Consider the following 20,332-nt stretch of genomic DNA (forward strand, 5'->3'; position numbering starts at 1 on the left):
AAATACATTCTCTCATCTTTGTTTTTTCGACTACTATAACATCCCCCAAGTAACAATCTTTCTGAATGAAGAATGAGAATGATCTTCCAGTAAGCAGTTCCCAGAACACTTTTTCAAGCAACCACTTTGGCATTCCCACACTTACTGCAAATGTCAAATATTCTACATAGACCAAAATGTGACATTCACCCAGATATAATGTGTAGTGATAATAGTCCAAGAAAGCTTTAGTTTCTATTTTCCAAAATCCAGCAATTATTCAGATTAGCCTCAGGACTTCAGAAATGGTCTAAAATGCCTTTTGAGATGTGTCGAGACGAATTGCACATCATGCCATATTATACAAGATGGTCAGCAATGACTAAATGATTGCCAGTGAAGCGCGGTATCTATATGTGCAAGGTGTCATGTAGAATGGGGAAGGTCTGAGTACTGTAATGATTTGTCAGAACTTATGTGTGGCTTACAGGTTGCGTAAAATGTGTGCAATTTATGAAAATCTTGCATAAAAATCCTTCAGATACTAGCAGAGATGCATTAAGTAGCACATTTTAGTGGGATATAGAGACATCCAAGATGGATCAAACACTGATGCAATCTGCACTAATGTATCTTTATTACAGGTGTACATATGTAAATGCTAGGCTAGAAAAGAAAGTATGTGCAATTTATTAACCCAAGTTAATATTTAGAGCGCTTGTATATGAGTGGTTGTCTTAGTCAGCTGCTGCTTATGGGGGTGGTCAGTTCCCCAAATATAGAAAAAAAACAGAAAAGACAAGATTAAGCAGCGCTTTCACACAATAATTGCAAGTGTATGCATCAATCTAATCATAAAAAATTTAATAAAACAATACACATAAAATTACAATAGTAAAAAACAGTAGAATTGATAGGACCACTAATTTGAGTATAGTCACCACCGATGCTTTAGTAAACCTGCACTGATCTTGACAGCAAATGTCCAATGGGATATAGAGGGAGTCTGTCCATATAATTTTTATATATCACCTGTGGATGCTTGGTTGATGGCCCGTTGGCAAAAGTTGGTATAGCCAGCCCGGGAAACCTTGTTTGTATACGCAATCCGATTTCAGGAATAGTTGGTCGGTCTGCAACCTCACCGGTAGAAATTAAGGACAGGATCAGATCGTTCAGCAGGAAATCAAATGATGATTTGCGATGGAAGGTTTACTAAAGCATCGGTGGTGACTATACTCAAATTAGTGGTCCTATCAATTCTACTGTTTTTTACTATTGTAATTTTATGTGTATTGTTTTATTAATTTTTTTATGATTAGATTGATGCATACACTTGCAATTATTGTGTGAAAGCGCTGCTTAATCTTGTCTTTTCTAGAAAAGAAAGTAAGCAAATGAAAGCACTTTCCTAATGTGTTCCTATTACACTGATGCTAGTGCTTTAGCAAAAGGAAATATGAACGCTTTGGTTTGTCTATTAAACGTGTGGTCAAAAAGATAAAAATATGACTAAACAATGTATGTATGTGTATATATATATATATATATATATATATATATATATATATATATATATATATATATATATTTTTTTTTTTTTTTTTTTTTTCGACCAGGGACAACTGTCAAAGGATTTGATTTTGGGGGATGTAAATTAAAATTGCCACCAGGAAACAATTGTACAGGATAAAGTGACCTGATCACCCTGAGTGTTAAGCTATACAGCAACTGGAAAGCAGCATGTATACACAGCATTGGTTGCATTAACACTGTGTGCTTCTCTCAACCTTTCCTATTGGTAGAGATCATTTTTAGAGATATTGATCTCACCTCACCTTTTAATGCCATGCTGGCATTAAAAGGTCAATCTCAGAGCAAATGTATCGGCAGACAAAAAAATGAATGAATGATCATAAGTCTGATCAGGTTAAGCCATTCTGAAAATGCTGCAGAACATAAAACATATATTTAACAATCCTATTTTTGCCCTTTGGGGGATATTTTTTTTGAAGAAGTATTCCTTTTACTCAATGTTGTAAATTACTCTCAGTGTAGAAATGTGCATAGTATCGTTTCCTCATATTTTTCAGAAATCCCCATTAATACTTTATTAAAGCAATGGCACCAAATCCCCTCTGGTTTCACACTACCATAACAGATGAAATATAGTGTGGTCACTAGGCGTCCTTCTGTCTCACTCACACGTAAGAAAGTACAGCCACCGTGGTTAGTTGTCAATACACAGCCAACACCTATGGTGTAATATATCCAGGGCGCTGGTTCAGCTTTCAGCAATAGTGCCAGCACATACAAAGCAAAGGTCATCAGGATTTTGTAAGAGGCCTGTACATTTGCTATGATGTGAACCAATTGGAAACCATTAGTATATGGATACACTATTCCCCATAAAGCCCTGTTTCTTTAGGCAGACGTGTCAATGGACATATAATCATGAATGTCATGACTACCATCATTTCAATCTATCATGTGATTTTTGGGAAAAGAAGTTCCAAGTACCACATCATGAATAAATAGAGAGGATAGTACTGCTTCATCACGTTAATCATCATTATTTGGTATGTTATTGGTATAAACTTTTAAGCTACTTAGCTCAGGTTAATCCCAGACATTCTCCAAGAAGAAGCAGTGAGGTATTTATCTGGTAGGAAAGATTTCAAACCTTAAATTACAGGACATCATCATCATCATCATCTGTTCCTCTCTCCATTCATTTACGACACCTCCTGCCTGCTCTATAACACGGGCCCCCAGTGTGCCACTCTCTTTACACACAGCTTTAAATCAACTCGAACAGTAAAAGAAGTGACTGGGCTATTCGGCTCCTGATGCTTTTCTTTTGCCAACTCTACAAAAGAGCATGAGGCCAAGGGCAACTCACAAAAGGGATACAAAGCAAAGAGACAGAGTGTCAGAAATTTAGAGGCCATTCACCAAGAATGATGGATTAAGGGTGAGAGGATGCTCCATGCGGCACAGCCTCTGATCATATGAAACCAAGCACTCAGTTACTCGCTCATTCCAAGGATAACACGGTCAGTTGGATGTTCTCATCTTTCAATCCCAGCCATTATCCTTGATCATGTGAGCTAATTCAATTATGTATTTTCCTTCTTTATACTTCTGGCTGCTTTCAAAAGCATGTTCCTGGTGTAAACAGAGAAATGCAGAGTTAATATAGAGCATACAAGTATAGATATGCATGGATGAAGTGAATTAGCACTTAGTTTGCAAAGTAATCAATTTAACCTGGCCCTAGGACTAAAATAGAGCAGAAAGACTAGAGTCTGCAAAAAAAACAACAACTGATTCCAGGATCATCAACTATAGCCTCTGACATACTGGTATAAAACAGTGTTTTGTTTGAAAAACAAGCTGTCTTCTCAAAGTGAAGGGGAACCAGCTCTAAACGATACACCGGTCTCCCATTCAAACCGCCCCCTAACCTGGGTCCTTCCCAGTTCCAATCTTGCTCACTACCCTGGATTCCCAAATAATTTTCCTAGTTCCAAAGGACTGGAGATTAGCAGAAGTAGAACCAATTAAAAAAAAAAAAAAAAGAGGACCCCACAAACTTTAGACCTGTTAGCTTAATGTCGATCATGGGGAAATTGGAAAGGTACCTAGGAGCCCAAATTAACATCAAACTGGGGTGCAGCCACAAAGGCCAACAGGATACTAGTCTGTATAAAAAGAGGCATCAAAATTAGGGATGACAATGTAATTATACCACTCTACAAGGCACTGGCTAGACCTCATTTGGAATTTGGAGTGCAATTTTGGGCCCCACATTACAAAAATGACATTATAGAGCTGGGGAAAGTCCAGAGAAGGGCAACCAAGCTAATAAAAGGGATAGAGTCTTTAAGCTATGAGAAAAGATTTGCCAAATTAAAAATGTTCAAGCTAGAAAAGATGCGTTTAAGAGAAGACATGCTTAACATGTACAAATATATCGGTGGCAATATAATGAACTATCCGTCACCCTCTTTGCTTTGAGGTCAAAGACTAGGACATAATAACCTTAAATCAAGTTTGACCCATTGAACGATCTACAAAGCTCAGCATTCTATTACCCATCACTCTACAGCTGCCCTAGATGCCACTTACAATGCTGATGTACCTGCACAGTTAACAGCATCTTAAAACAAGTTAACCCAACACCTATTTTATACTGTTCCCTGTGCATGATAAGGCTTTCTTTTTGTCAACTCCTTATAATTAATTGGGTCAAGACTGTTACTGTAGACTACAGAGTGCATCAGATTAAAGCATTTGTCTATAACTGAGAAGGATCAACCTTCGTCACTAGTAGGGTCATTAGGGATTTGAAAAACTATTTTTGCTTGTACAATCTAAACCAATAATACTGACTCATTTACAGATTACAGAATTTACCTTTACAATACAGAAGTTGTGCTAATAGAATAGTGTTCATTCTAGTAGCACCATGCACCTTGTAAAATCCTTGCAGTGCTTACTTCCTGCGCGGGGTGTCGCTCTCTGCTGTGGTACATCTAGCACAGTCCGGTCTGTATATCAGTGCGGACAGTGATTGCTGATGTCGCAGCGCCAGTGTTCATTAAGACTCTGTATCCCCAAACTAACTGTCACTTAGTAGCTATATTGCTGGGTCATGCCATGACTTGTAAATCAGCGACTGCTTGTAAAATATAAAATAGTTTTCCCTGCATTAACCACCAGTATGTAGGTGTGCGCCAGTGGTGCCTCCAGCTGTGCACCACTGGTGCTATACCTCTGGGGGCACCCCCCATCCCATCATCACTTCCCCTCCTGTCGCTCCCCCCCTCCAGCCTCTCCTCTCCGGTGATCTAGCTGGAGCTCCCCTGCTGCTACCCACCCCACCATTCGCAGCAGTGAGCAAGCGTCTGTGGCAGGCCCCGCGTCCGAGCCGCCCCAAACATCCCAGAGAATGGGAGAATGCCGTCTGGGCACGGATATGAATGGCGGCAGGGGCAACGGAAGGGGAACCCCGGTTATCCAGGGTGGGGAGTCAGCTAGCGGTAAGCGACAGATGAGGGGTGCCCTTAAGTTCCCTGGTGGGTTTTTCTGGGGCAGGACAAACCTACCCTGGTAGGTTTGTCCTGCCCAAGAAAATAAACCACTGAAGGGGTTAAACACAAACCTGATTCCGTGACTTGACCTTATCATCACAATACACCTCAACAAGTTGCCGATGAATTTCAGTGCCCATTAGATGCAGAAATCTGATCTCACAATGTACAGTTTATATTCAATTAATGTTGAAACTGACGTCTTGTCGAAAAGTTTTCCATGCTACCTGTTTTTTTCCCCCCGACAGGTCGGATTTCGCTGCATTTCTGTCAAAGCAGGTGGATTCGTGGCTATTCCGCCAATCCACATGCTTCTGACGGAAATGCAGCCAAATCCAACAGGTTTTGGCCATGTTTCTGTCAATCTCAATCCGACATGAAAAGATGTCGGATTGAGGCTGGGAGAATGGTGCTCACCCGGTGCCATCCTCCTATACACTGAGTCCCCCCGCACACTCTCCTGCTGCCTCCTGCACTCTCCCGCCGTGCTCACCTATCCTGCCGCCGGGCGAGGGCAGCTCACCTGGCCTGACTCCGGCCACCTCTGCACCCACCCGGTCCCTGCGCCAGCCGGATGAGCATCAATCAACTGCCAAATCCGATATTCAGATTTGCCTGCTGCATTGAATAAGCCCATGTTGGAACCATTCCATCAAAAGAATGTCGTAATGGATTGATATCAATTGAATATACCCATAGGAATCTCAATGACTGATCAGGTCTCTGCCAGCTCAGTCATCTTACAAAGGAGGTTGGGACAGTAGGACTGATATGAGACACAGTCTAATGGCTGTTAGGGGAAGCAGTGGTCTACCCTGGGCACCGACAGATCGTCCAGGCCGCTGCAAAATTGAGGGGGCTTGGGCACCAGATAGGAGCACGGCCTCTAGAAGGGAGAACAATACACATGCAAGTACTAATTCAACCTACCACCCTCACAGTGGTGTAATGGTTAGCATTAATGCCTCACAGCACTGAGGTTATGGGTACAATTCCCACAATGGCCCTAACTGTGTGGAGTTTGTATATTCTCCCTGTGCTTGTATGGGTTTCCGCCAGGGGTACTCTGGTATCCTCCCACAATCCAAACATATACTGGTAGGTTAATTGGTGCCCAACAAAAAGTTAAACTTTAAAATGTATGTGCGTGCACACGTGGTAAAGAATACAGGGCCTTATTCTGGTTCACTTCTTCTGGAAAATTCCTTCTTAGATGGACACAAATCTAATTCTCTCTGCACAAGTAACATCTACCCCACCTGCAGTGCACATGGTTTTGTCCATCTAAGAAGGAAATTGCCAGAAGGAGTGAACCAAAATAACCCCCATAGATTGTAAACTCCACTGGGGCAGGGACTGATGTGAATGTTCAAATAGTCTCTGTAAAGTGCTGCGGAATATGTGTGCGCTATATAAATAACGGTTAATAAATAAATATTTTCTTGTGGTCACCTCTCATGCATGATGTCAAACGTCAATAACCTATCATTCCTCTCCAATAAACTGTTATAGCACATTCAAATCTGTGTGGTCTCTTAATTTCTTTGATTTCCATTAATGTCACTAATGATATTCTAATGTGCACATTGAATTTGTATCTAAAACGCATGCATTTTATATGCACATTAGGCACATTGAAAACACCAAACACATAGATGTTAACAATAAAACATACATCATAAGAGCATGTCATTTGAAGTACAACACAAAAAATGTAATTTGTATTTAGCCTTAAAAGGAGAAACACTTCCAAGTCCCTTACTGCTTCATTGCTTCTTTTTAAAAACTTTATCTTGATTTAATGGAAACAAATAAAAGGGTCTGATTCACACCTGTTCGCCAGACTGTGTAAAAAATAGCAACAGCTTAAGTTATGCAAAAGTATCACATACTTACATATTTCCAGCCCAGTGTTGTTTTGCAATTTTCACAGTAAATGTCTGCTACCGCATGGAGTCCTGTAAGTAAGACGCGTTCTTCTGCAGGCCCGCAACCAACATTAACACTGTTGAGACAAATATAATTATTTTAAAAAAACAGTGCAAGCACTGCACAATACCGTGCAAGACCATCTTATGTTGTAAGAATGGAACAGGTTTAGCACGGAATGCTTTCCTGTGAACAGAACCAATTTTTGCAGATCAGTCTCAAATTTTGGCAACCAAATGGAGTGCGGCTTGCTGGAATCTAGGTTTGACATCACCAAGAAAAGACAAGGGGCCAGATTCAGAGTTGGTCCCTTTGATTATCGAATAAATGCGCATTCATACGGATCGTAGCAAGCATGCGCAAGCCAAAATAGGGACAGAAATAGCAAAAATAATCTAACTGCAATCCCCTCGCAATTTCGCTGGCAGAAAGCTGGCGTTTGGAGGGTGGTAACAGTCAGTCTTCTGGGAGTGTCAAAAAAACAAAGCAGACGTACCCATGCTTTTTAAGGGAAGGTGTGTGACATCACTGCCAGCCTCGATCAGCCTTTTTCAGTTGCAGTGTTATGGTAAGGTCAGACATCCTCACGTTTGCAAGCAGTGGAAAAGTAATTTGATGGTTCGTGAATTGCATATGAAATGATTGACAGAATACCGATTTGCCAAATTTTCGCAATTCCCTTGCAAATTTGTACAGGGCTGGTTTGCACTCTGGGTGGTGGTGGCTAACTATATGCAGTCATCTACAAAATTTGCAGATGAGCGATCAGGTCTGAATCAAGCACAAGGTCTGCAGATCAGAGTCAATCAGAAATGTTGGCAGACACAGAATTAATATTTGCTAATGTTTTTGTTTTTATAGAGACAATCCTTCACAAGGCACGGTTCTGTACAATCTAACAAATATACTCTGTTGGCAGGCAGAACTAAGCACAATCATGTACAGTATGGTGCACTCTAGGTGAACAATGTTGATATTAATACTAATTACCTCAGTATGACTATTAGTTTTGACATTAGAGGACTTATCCAGAGTACAGCAGGACCACCCTGAACCCCCCTTCCCTCCCCTCTCTCAAATTTTACACTTCCTTCCTCAGTGGTGAAACCCTTCCATAAAGTGCAGACTGCTCAGTGGGAGGTGCTAGGGGTAGATAGCACTAGCCAGGGAAGCCCAAGATGTGGGACTGAGGCAAAAGTTGTAGGTAAGAATTAGGCCATTAAAATAGCATGTGGGGTGCTTTGTGCCCCCCATGTATACGAGTCTAGGGAACTTTTTATTATGTGCAGATTTGTCCTGCACAGTGAAGGATACACAATTGATAAATTCCCAATACAAATAAGCACTATGTTGCCAGTGAATACCCACTACTACTTTCACTTCCTGCTAGATACAAGATAAAAACATTTAAGAGAAATACTTACCCCTCCACTAGTGTGAGGTATTGCATGCGGCACCCCACCAACTCACCGGCAGATCCTGGGTGGCTGGAGCGCATATGATACATTGTATGTGGTCCTATTGCATACAACGGGCAGATGCATTAAACCTGGTAAAGTGAAAGTTGCTAATGCACCACCCAATCAGCTGTGTTTGAAAAATGACCACTAGCAGTAGATTGTCTGGTGCGTTATCACCTTTCGCTGCTTTATCACTTTACCAGGCTTAATACATCTGCCCCAATGTATCATATGCGATCCCAGTCATGGCTACAAAATATGATACATATTCATGGCAGTCATGACGATCTGCGATTCCGATCTGAGGAGCAATGAAACGCGCTTCGGATTGGAGTTGGCAGAAAATGCATAGAATATGATAGTTTTTCATCTGATCCCTCGTTCGGGATCGAATGAAAAGTTGCCATATAGCCCTAGTGGTGGTGGAGGTGGTGGTGGGGGGCTTAGACGAATACATGGAGCTGTACAAAACACCAAAATGCTGTTAGCCCACTAGCTCAGCCAGGTGTGTACCCAGCAGATATGACTATTGGCAAATGCATACACACACCTATCAACAGTCCTCCCAATGTGCCCGATGTTACAACAGAGCGGGCATTTAAATGTACCAGCCCAGTTGAGGTGTCAGTTAGTGATGGTCCTTGCAGCAAGTGTACACAGCCAGATGGCCTGCTATAAATCTGCAGTTATATTGGCTGTGCTGCAGGGCCCACATGAATGAAATTATTCACAGACATATCATGGTTACACACTTGTCAACAGGCTCACTATATATCAGCTGTTTGCTTGAATGGCCAATACAATGGGCCAGTACCAAGCTTTACTGAGTCTGCTTACTACTAGAAACTCATTTGCCAATGTCCCAGCACCAGATGTATCGTTTTCTTCTTATTGGGTGAAGTAGATATTGGGTTAAGTAGATATGCTGCAAACGCAACAGTCCCTGGCTATGGCCTGGGACAGAGTGTTGCTGTGTGGGGATGTCATGTGGAGATTGGGCTATGAGGATCCTAGTTCTGTCCATGGCATGGATGATAGCATTCCTGTGTGTTGCAACAAGAGAATGGTCTACAAAATAACATTGGAGTGACAGTACAGGTTTGTATGCATTTTTATTTTAATTCAGTATCCATCTGGATTTAGGTTGGCTTTTTGCATTAACTACATGGCACTTGAGCCAACAGAAGTCACTAGGATTTGTTAATTTACAGGGTGAGTTAGTGCCAACACTGGTGCAGGCCCCTTTGTGCACATGCCAATGGGTTTTTATCAATGAGAAACTGCTTGGCATGGTCTGGCATTATCCATCAGGTAACTGTGTAGGTCCAATTTCCCGGTGTAAACTGTATACACCAATCTGGTTTCCATATTATTTGTACAGCAGGTGCTTACTGTGTTTCTTTGGTGTCGATTCCACGGACCCCCTTGAAGATTCAGTCTGCAGCCACACAGAGTCAGTTATCTGATTAATAGGGACAATGGCGCTATAACTTCCTCCAGTTTGCTTGCAGTCCTGAAGAGGGAATGGCTTTTTGCTCTAATATTTATTTTGTACCAAAAAATAAACATAGCAAATCTAAAAAGTGTATTTTAAAGTGTTATGTGTTATCTAGGCAAACCCTGGAGGCATGTGTGCTTTAGATAATTGGGATGGTTGGGATTTTACACTAGACCCCAAAGCACAGGTTATGAAGAATTTATTTTCTAGATAATAACAGACACAAAGGGAACTTAGAACAGGCTGCCACAAATATATAGACTTTTTAGTGCTAAATGCTTTGTTTGTAGAGATGCTGCTAATAAAACACCAATATAACATTTGCATTTGTCAGTTTCAGCTATAAATAAAAATGTATTTGGAAAATTATATTCACTGCTATGGAAATGCACAAAATATTCAGAGAACATATGTACGTATCCTACTTGGCATTCTTAAATGTAATACTCACACAGAATTGAATAGATAAGCTCGACCTTGACTTCCTTGAAATGACTGCAAACCAAAGAAATAAACATCAGTTAGTTACGTTTGCATAATAAAACAAGATAAACATCTGTAAATGGAACAATTATGTTTTTTTTGTGTAAGGCTAAACTGGTTACCATTAATTCTCCTGAGTCAATAATCACTTTTGGGTACTTGTCTATTATCACGGCGCCCATCGCATCGCATACCAAAAGGCATGCGATGCGATATCGCGCAATATTGTACAATGTCATACAATTTTAAAAAATTGTATGACATTGTATATGGCATACAATGCCATACAATGCAATGCGATAAAAAATTGTATAAGCACCCTAATGGGTGCTTACAATGTTAAATGCACCCCCACGCCACCCCCCCCCCACACTATAAACGTGAACCCGAAGCGTGGTACGCGTCCTCCGACCTTTTCATACCCCCACTGTCCCAGCGGATTGATTACGGTCGAAGTCCTGACTGTCGGAGTGCTATACCTAGGTGTCATCCTTTAAAATCAGAACTGTGCTTTCTACATTCCAACTGTTTACTAATACTGCTACCATAAGAGATATTTAAAGAATACACATCTCTTATAAGACCATTCCTTCATACACTCATTATGTACAACAGTGGTTCTCAACCTCGGTCCTCAAGTACCCCCAACAGTGCATGTTTTCCAGGTCTTCACACAGAATCACAAGTGAAATAATTGGCTCCACCTTTTAAAATGTGTCCATACCTCCCAACTGTCCCGTTTTTTTTGGGACGGTCCAGCGTCCCTCCCGGGGCCGGCAGTGTCCTGCGGCAGGGGCGGGCAGTTGGGAATCTCCCCAGCCAAATGAATAGATGCTGTGCGCATAGCGTCTATTCAGTTTTGCAGATGGGAAAACGGGGTGTGACCTAATCACAGCTAATTTGCATATACCACGCCATCGTTAGCATATGCCACACCCCCATTTCAGGTGCACGCATGTCCCTACTTCACATCAACAGAAGTTGGGAGGCAAGTGTGTCAGTGAATAATGAGTACACCTGTGCACCTGCTGGGTGACCTAGAAAATGTGAACTGATAGGGTACTTGAGGACCGAGGTTGAGAACCACTGATGTACAGCACTGAAAATTGCAACAGACTCTGTACTGCTTTCCCCTAATAGACTTTCACCCCTACTAATCTATTTAGAATGCAGCGGCTAGACTGACTTTTCTTGCAAAACTTTATTTTATTGGTGCTTCACTCCAACAGTCCTTATCGAATCAAAAACTAACTACTTCCACGAACATACAAGGCCCTAATCACTACTACACCAGCATACATCTCTTTTCATGTCCCAAAATGCTATCCCATCTCCCTCAAGCCCCTGCCCAACATCTGAATTTTCTGATCACATTTTTTCTTGGCTTTACCCACTCTATGGAATGCCCCTACTTGTACAACACACTGTACTCTGGCCTCCACACCAACACGCACTCACTTCTAACTCATCTCAAACAAGCTTACCTACCCAAGGAGATACTTTATCTAATTACCTTTCCTCTACTCCAGGCATGGATAGATGGCGTGGCGTTTTTCTAGTTGGGTATGTGTAGTTAATGTACTTAGATTTGCGGCAGCCGGGACGAAGGCATGGCGGGCGGCTGATGTCATGTGACGTCAGCCATCCTCTCCCCAGGCAACAACCTGCCCACGTACCCTTGGGAACGCCCAGTGTTTTCATTAGGAAGCCCATAAACCGCTGGGCATTCCCATGTCCCGGTACCACCATTGCCCCCATCCCTCCCTCCTTGCTATGAACGGCTCAGCAATAGTGTAAATCACAGTCAGGGTTTGCACATGTGCAGGAATGGGTTGCGCACATGGGAATGCCCAGTGTTTTATGTGCATTCCCGTGTAAATGCTGGGCGTTCCCATGGTAATTCACCAGTAACAAGGGGGCGGGCAGCTGACGTCACCGGATGTCAGCTGGCCGCCCTCTTCCCCTACAAGGTAGCTGCAAATCTGAGACAGAGAGTGTCTTAGATTTGCGAGCACCTTAGAAATCATTTGATTTGATTGATCAAATGATATTGTACTCGCATGCAAGCTGCGAATGGATGTTTATGCAAAACATGCATCCGCATGCATGCGGCTGAAATGTGCGTGTGGTAGGTGGTTGTTCGTTTGTGCATTGGGTGTTTACTTGACTCGCAAATTTCACAGCTTTGCGAGTCATTCAGAATGACCTCCTCAATGCATCTCCAGCTTAAGTCTACAAATTACACGGTCTTTCTGATACCAGGGGTTAACCCGTGTCCCTTTATGGCTACCTGATGTCATCTCCAAGTGCTGCTTCCATTTACACTGCGGGTCGGCACCGCACTGTAAATGGTGCAAATCCCGGATCTGACCTGGCTTGGAACAGTGTTCCAAATACCGGGTCGGATCCGGGATTTTGGTGTAAAAGGGGTATAAGAAGAGCCAATGCCATGCGTTCCACAGTAATAACACACCACACTGTATTAGTTTTATTTTCATTAAATAAGAACTCCTACAGTGGATATTAAATTACCTGCAACTCCAACATGCATTGACTATGTAAGAGCATGGATATAAATATGCAAGCTAATGTAGGTACCAGGTGTAAAGTTATAATATACAAGCAAACATCTAAAAAGCACCATCACCCACTGGAGGGAGGCTGTTTGCATGCTAGGTATAGCCTTTGAGGTTTTGCTGGTGCATGAGGAATGTTTTTTTGTAACAAAAATTCAACCACTCAATGGGACTTTTTGCGTTGCACCAATTAGTTTGGTTGGATTTGGCTGCTATGTGCGTCTAAACCCAACTATAAATGAGAGCGTTAACAATTATCAACTGAACATTGCCCTGTGACCTCCAGTCGCTAAACTAAAAACATTTGAATATGCTGCATACAGTTTGGAGCGATTAGGATTTAACAAAGTTTTCTCCAGTGTTCCATTTGGAAATACTTTCAGGTAGTTATGTAAGTGTAAGGAAGGACCAACCATATGTATATGAACCAAATAGGTTAGTATTATTATTACATGTACACCTAACTGAAAAGGCAGAAATCAAATAAGCAGTATATAATAGTAATGTAATATATTCTGCCTCCCCTAGGGGCATACTAGATGGACCAAATGGTTCTTCTCTACCGTCATATTATAGGTTTCTCTAGTTTGGAGGTTGTGGATTATTAGATAGACAATAGGTCAATTAGTCAATAAGTCAACCCCAAAAGGTTGACATGCAAAAGGACAACATGGTAAATATAGACAGGTTCAAAAAGTTTAAATAAATAAAAGGTAGACACATGAAAAGGTTGACATGAGTTTTTCACATTTTTGGTGTCAATGTTGAAAACTGTCGACATGGGCCCCCAATTTGTTTAATGCTTTTGCTCACCAAGCTCTGTGCTCATTGCCACGCTCGGCACACGAATATATTTTTCCTCTATGCTGACATGGATGGTGAAGTACAAGCAGGTTTAAAAAAAAAAAAAAAAAAAATCACGAAAAACTCATTTTGACCATGTAATGTGTCTACCGTTTTCATGTGGACCTTTTGACCCTTTTGTCCTATTGCATGTCTCTTGACTGTCTATCTAAACACTGCAGATCTATCACCCAGGACCAAGTTCGGACACAATGTGCACAACAAAAGAAACATCTCCTGAGTGATCAATAGTATACTGTATGACAGACACACAAATATGACCACATAACAACAGTGAGGCCATTGGGGGCGTATTTTCATATGTACTGCACTATACCCAGCAGTAATACACTTAGGCAAGCAGCATACAACACAGACATCAGTGAAATTGTAGCAAAACGTCATGTGAATTCAGCAGGGGTGCAAAGTTCTGGCAATAAATTTGCTATTGTGTCTCCTGTAAATATACAATCCACTGCTGGAAGCAGCCAAGAAGATACAGGTATCCGTTCCCTGGCTCTACAATGTCTAGGACGACAGTCACTAGGTTGACATCCCATAGGTCGGCATTGACAGAAGATCGACACAAGCTTAAGGTCAACACGAGTTTTTCACTTTTTTTTTTGTGTAGAACGACTTGGTAATATTTTACTACCCAAGTGGGTATAGAGTGAGAATATAATATATAGTGTGCCAAGCAAAGCGAGACGCCCTGCTCAAAGCACGGTGAGCGCGGCGTGCCATGCTAGGGGATGCAGCTCACTTATACATATGTCGACACAGACAACAAAAAAAGTGAAAAGGGCATGTCAGCCTGTTGAGTGTAGACAATGCCCATGTCGACCTTAAGCTTATGTTCACCTATGGTATGTCAACCATTTTCAGGTGTCGACCTAGTCACTGTTGACCATAAGTGATACAGTAGTTACATGGGTATTGAATAAGCATTTTATATTAATGCTACAGGAAATGATTACAAAACAAAATGAATTGGCCACTTTTGTTCAAGTCCCGTGCTGCTACATGTGCCGAGCTTGCTTGGTTACAAGTGACACAATTAGAGCATGTATTTCTTACTCACCGTCTAGTTCATAATAGGCGCTGACAGAAGACATCTAACACCTGCCCTTAGCCAGATGCTCCCCACTGCTAGCGCCATTGTGTCAGTCACTGACTGGTAAATAACATATGCCCTCAGTCACTGTTATTTATGCCAGTTCATAATGCTCCAGTTTTAGTAGAAAGTGAGGGGCCATTTCCTCAGCACAGCCATGTATTCCTACAATATGTATAGTATGGCCTTACACCTTCTATCATTCCAATAGTCAGATTTGCCTCGCAAAAGTTTCTGCAGCCCCTGGCTCAATAGCAGTTCAGCACAATTGTAAATGGAAAGTTTATTATAACAGCAAAGCACACACCACAATAAACATGCACATGTGTAGAAACCTTATGCAAGGTCAGCGGATTTATAAATAATGTTTTGTCACACAGGGCCTCAGAGTCTGATGCGATGAAGCACCAATAAAAGTGCCAATTACTTCTTCAGTGCTACACTGAACATGCTCACACAGCATACATACTGCATCCATACAGCAATTTATTTTTCAACCTAATGCAATGAGCGTCAAAGTTTGACATAATCTAAAAACAACAAACCTGAGTAGATAAAGCAATAAATGTATCCTCATTATTAGTGATCCTTCTAGCACCTTGCCTCTTTCAAAACCCATGCAGTCCCTCTCCCATCTGCGGTGTTGCTCTCTACTGTGTTGCTTCTAGCACAGGTCTGCATATTAGTGTTGAAATACAGACCACACTGTGCTAGAAGCACCACAGTAGAGAGTGACACCACAGACAGGGAAGAGGAACTGCATGGGGTTTAAAAGATGCAGGGTGCTAGTATGAGTACTACCCAGGGGCGGATTGGGGACTAAAAGTGGCCCTGGAATATTTCTGGAAGTGGCCTCATGTGGGAGGCAACAAATCAATAATGGGCGGGGCCAATGTAACAGTAGGTGGGATTACCACATCACTATACTTAGATACGGGTGCCGGACGGGTTCCCGACAGTCGGGATCCCGACAGTCATTTACCCGACGTCGGGATCCCAACTGTCAAAATACCGACAGCCGGGTGCCCGACGGACACCCGCTATTTCCCCTCGTGGGGGTCCACGACCCCCATAGAGGGAGAATAGAATAGGTGGCTCGCGTAGCGAGCCACCGTGCCCGCAGCGTGGCGAGCGCAGCAAGCCCGCAAGGGGCTTCTTTGCGCTCGCCATGCTGTCTGACTCCGGGCAGTCGGGATCCAGACGTCGGGATAATGACTGTCGGGATCCCGACTGTCGGAGTCCCATACCACACCCCTTAGATACATTGTTGACAGGCAAAACTAAAGCATCAATAGTGTCTGAATATCAGATTCATCAATATTAACTTGTGTTTGTTGGTGAGACAGTAAAATGTGAATAGACCCATGGTTGTCTGGCACTAGCCTGACACACTCTCAACTTCAGGCTGTTAATACTGTATGTTGATACTGGACATCGCTTCGCAATGCGATGAGATCTAGTACAAAGAGTATGTGCAGCACATATACTTTTTGAGCTGTGCGATGAGATGTGTGACGGGAGCGCGCATCTCATTGCACATAACAATTGTACTGAATGATGCAATTCTCCATTCATCCTCATTTTCTATTTTTTCAAAAACCATAAAATAATGAACAGGAGCTACAATTATAGCTTGGTCCAGAAAAAAAGCTACATATAGGACAAATACAATTTTTAAAAATGATTATGTTGTAAAAGGGCCCCAAAAAAAAAATGCAATTAAATTAGTGGAAAATAAGGCACGGATAATATGGCAGTACATATACATAATAATTAATGAAGATAGCAGGTACTGAATGGCCGTTATGCCCATACACATTATAGCACACGCCATTATGCCCAGCACACATTATAGCACCTGCCGTTATGCCCAGTACACATTACAGCACACGCCATTATGCCCAGCACACATTATAGCACCTGTCGTTATGCCCAGTACACATTACAGCACACACCGTAATGGCCAGTACACATCACAGCACATGCCGTTATGCCCAGCACACATTATAGCACATGCCGTTATGCCCAGTACACATTATAGCACCTGCCGTTATGCCCAGTACACATTACAGCACACACCCTAATGGCCAGTACACATTACAGCACACGCCGTTATGCCCATACACATTGTAGCACACGCCGTTATTCCCAGTACACATTACAGCACAAGCCGTTATGCCGTGTACACATTACAGCACACACCGTTATGCCCAGTACACATTATAGCACATGCCGATATGCCCATACACATTATAGCACACGCCATTATGCCCAGTACACATTATAGCACATGCCATTATGCCCAGTACACATTACAGCACACACCGTTATGCCCATACACATTACAGCACACGCCGTTATGCCCAGCACACATTATAGCACACGCCGTTATGCCCAGTACACATTATAGCACACGCCATTATGCCCAGTACACATTATAGCACATGCCGTTATGCCCAGTACACATTACAGCACATGCAGTTATGCCCAGTACACATTACAGCATATGCAGTTATGCCCAGTACACATTACAGCACATGCAGTTATGCCCAGTACACATTATAGCACATGCAGTTATGGCCAGTACATATTATAGCACATAAATGCTGCTTATCTACATGCTTGTTGCCAGGGGTTATATGTTCCTTGCAGGGGTTACCTGCTGGTTGGCGTGGGGGAAGGGGGGGATTTTGTGCTCATTGCCACAGTGGAGGGGTGGGGGGCATTTTATGCTTGTTGCCACAGAGGGGGGCATTTTAAGATCATTGCCCAAGGGCTGGAGAAGCTGACATGCTGCTCAGCAGAGTAGGTGAGCGGGAAGGGGACTGGATGTGGCTGCAAGGGGGGGGGGGGGGGGCTTCCTATTTTGGCAGTCCTGGGCGGCTGGGCCCCACAATTTATGATGGCAGCCCTGCTGGCAGAGAGACAATAATTTTGCTATTCAGTGGTGCTGGGCTGCTGCTGGCAATGCGTTTACTTACTGTTAATTGATGTCACTGTTGCCACACACAGCCACTGGACTGAGAGTAGTCTTCTGCTACTGTGACCGGACTCTGAGCAGGACTCAGGGGAGCAGGACAGCAGGAGCCACTACTGAGGACTCCAACAAAGGCTTCAAGTTCTCCCGTTCTCCTCCTCCCACCCTGCCCCAGCACAGTTTGCCCTGCTTGTAATGTGTGCGGTGATGTCATGACGTCTCGACACACATACAATCACAGACTCAGAGTGAGACTGTCACTCCAGAGTCCTCTGCCCCACCTCCTCCCAGTGCACTCCCCAGCGTACAGTGCCCTGTCCCTGCCTGCTACTGGATGCGGCTACTGTCCCACCTTCTCGGAATCTGCTGCGCTATATAAGACACTGTAACGGAATCTGCTGCGCTATACAAGAAACTGTAACGGAATCTGCTGCACTATATAAAACACTGTAACGGAATCTGCTGCGCTATGTAAGACACTGTAACGGAATCTACTACTCTATATAAGACATTGTAACGGAATCTGCAGCGCTATATAAGACACTATAACGGAATCTGCTGCGCTATATAAGAACCTGTAACGGAATCTGCTGCACTATATAAGAACCTGTAACGGAATCTGCTGTGCTATATAAGACACTGTAACGGAATCTGCTGCGCTGTATAAGACACTGTAACAGAACCTGCTGCTCTATTTAAGACACTGTAACGGAATCTGCTGCGCTGTATAAGACACTGTAACAGAACCTGCTGCTCTATATAAGACACTGTAATGGAATATGCTGCACTATATAAGGAACTGTAACGGAACCTGCTGCACTATATAAGACACTGTAACGGAATCTGCAGCGATATATAAGACGCTGTAACGGAACCTGCTGCGCTATATAAGTCACTGTAACGGAATCTGCTGCGCTATATAAGAACCTGTAACAGAATCTGCTGAGCTATATAGTCACTGTAACGGAATCTGCTGCTATATAAGACGCTGTAACGGAATCTGCTGCGCTATATACAGTAAGACACTGTAACGGAATCTGCTGCGCTATATAAGAACCTGTAACGGAATCTGCTGCGCTATATAAGAACCTGTAACGGAATCTGCTGCGCTATATAAGACACTGTAACGGAATCTGCTGCGCTATATAAGACACTGTAACGGAATCTGCAGCGATATATAAGACGCTGTAACGGAACCTGCTGCGCTATATAAGTCACTGTAACGGAATCTGCTGCGCTATATAAGAACCTGTAACAGAATCTGCTGCGCTATATAAGAACCTGTAACGGAATCTGCTGCGCTATATAAGACACTGTAACGGAATCTGCTGCGCTATATAAGAAACTGTAACGGAATCTGCTGCGCTATATAAGACGCTGTAACGGAACCTGCTGCGCTATATAAGTCACTGTAACGGAATCTGCTGCGCTATATAAAAACCTGTAACAGAATCCGCTGCGCTATATAAGAACCTGTAACGGAATCTGCTGCGCTATATAAGACACTGTAACAGAATCTGCTGCGCTATATAAGACACTGTAAAGGAATCTGCTGCTTTTGATGTCTGTGGGGGCACAATTTTGTTGTCAAGGGCCCCCACCCACTGATCCGCCCCTGGGTAATATATTATGGATGGGTCATGTATATGTGTATTATATTGGTTATCAATATAATTCTTGGCACTGGATGCAGGGAAAACATAAACTTAAAACACACACACTGCACCCCAGGCAGTGCTTACCAATGAGTTGCTGCTGGCAGGTACGGTAGTACTAGTGCAATCTTCTTCAGTCTTCTTTATTTTGCTGTGCAACAGACAGTCATGGATTGGCAGCTTCCTCCCGCACAGGTTGCACTTCTAGTAACGTGCGCGGTGACGTCATGACGTTACCATGAACATTTCACATAGACACAGACAGAGCAGAGTGACTGTCTGTCTATCACCTGACTCCACTGAGAAGATAGCTCAGCAGCCCCGCCTCCTCCCGCCCTCTGACCTCTCTCTAATGTATACTGCCCCACCAACTGTTTTCCTTTTTTGTTTAAAATATGAAATCTATTCCACATTGATTAAAATAAAAATATCAGTCCAGTCCCGCCGTGTCCCCGATCAGCGGCCGCCGACGCCGCACCCAGTGCCCTGCTACTAAATGCAGCCTCGACTCCTCCTGTCTGCTGTTCTCTGAGTCCCGGAGAATAGCGGGCGGGAGGAGGCAAAGCCACAGACAGTATAAGTGCACTGAGTGCGGCGTCGGCGGCCGCTGATCGGGGACACGGCGGGACTGGATTGATATTTTTATTTTATTGATCATTGGCGATGGGCGGCGCAGAGGATCTCCAAGGAGGCGGGGCAATGGATGTCCGTGACGTCTGTCT

At 43.1% G+C, this 20,332-nt stretch overlaps 1 protein-coding gene across 4 annotated transcripts in view; it reads right to left on the reverse strand.

Annotated features, from left to right (window-relative positions):
- Window positions 1-1,553: 1,553 nt before the first annotated feature.
- Window positions 1,554-20,332, reverse strand: part of YPEL2 (yippee like 2) — a 76,350-nt gene continuing 57,571 nt past the window's right edge. For all 4 annotated transcript variants that reach the window (XM_083173772.1, XM_083173773.1, XM_083173775.1 and 1 more), the window contains 3 exons: window positions 10,414-10,457; window positions 6,972-7,080; window positions 1,554-3,147 (listed from right to left, as the gene is read on the reverse strand). In XM_083173772.1, coding sequence (XP_083029898.1) covers window positions 3,058-3,147; window positions 6,972-7,080; window positions 10,414-10,457 — 243 coding nt within the window. In that variant the 3' untranslated portion in view covers window positions 1,554-3,057. The remainder of the gene's footprint in view (window positions 3,148-6,971; window positions 7,081-10,413; window positions 10,458-20,332) is intronic.

The sequence above is a fragment of the Crinia signifera genome, chromosome 2 (genome assembly GCF_055691185.1).
Source record: "Crinia signifera chromosome 2, ASM5569118v1, whole genome shotgun sequence".
NCBI lineage: Eukaryota > Metazoa > Chordata > Amphibia > Anura > Myobatrachidae > Crinia > Crinia signifera.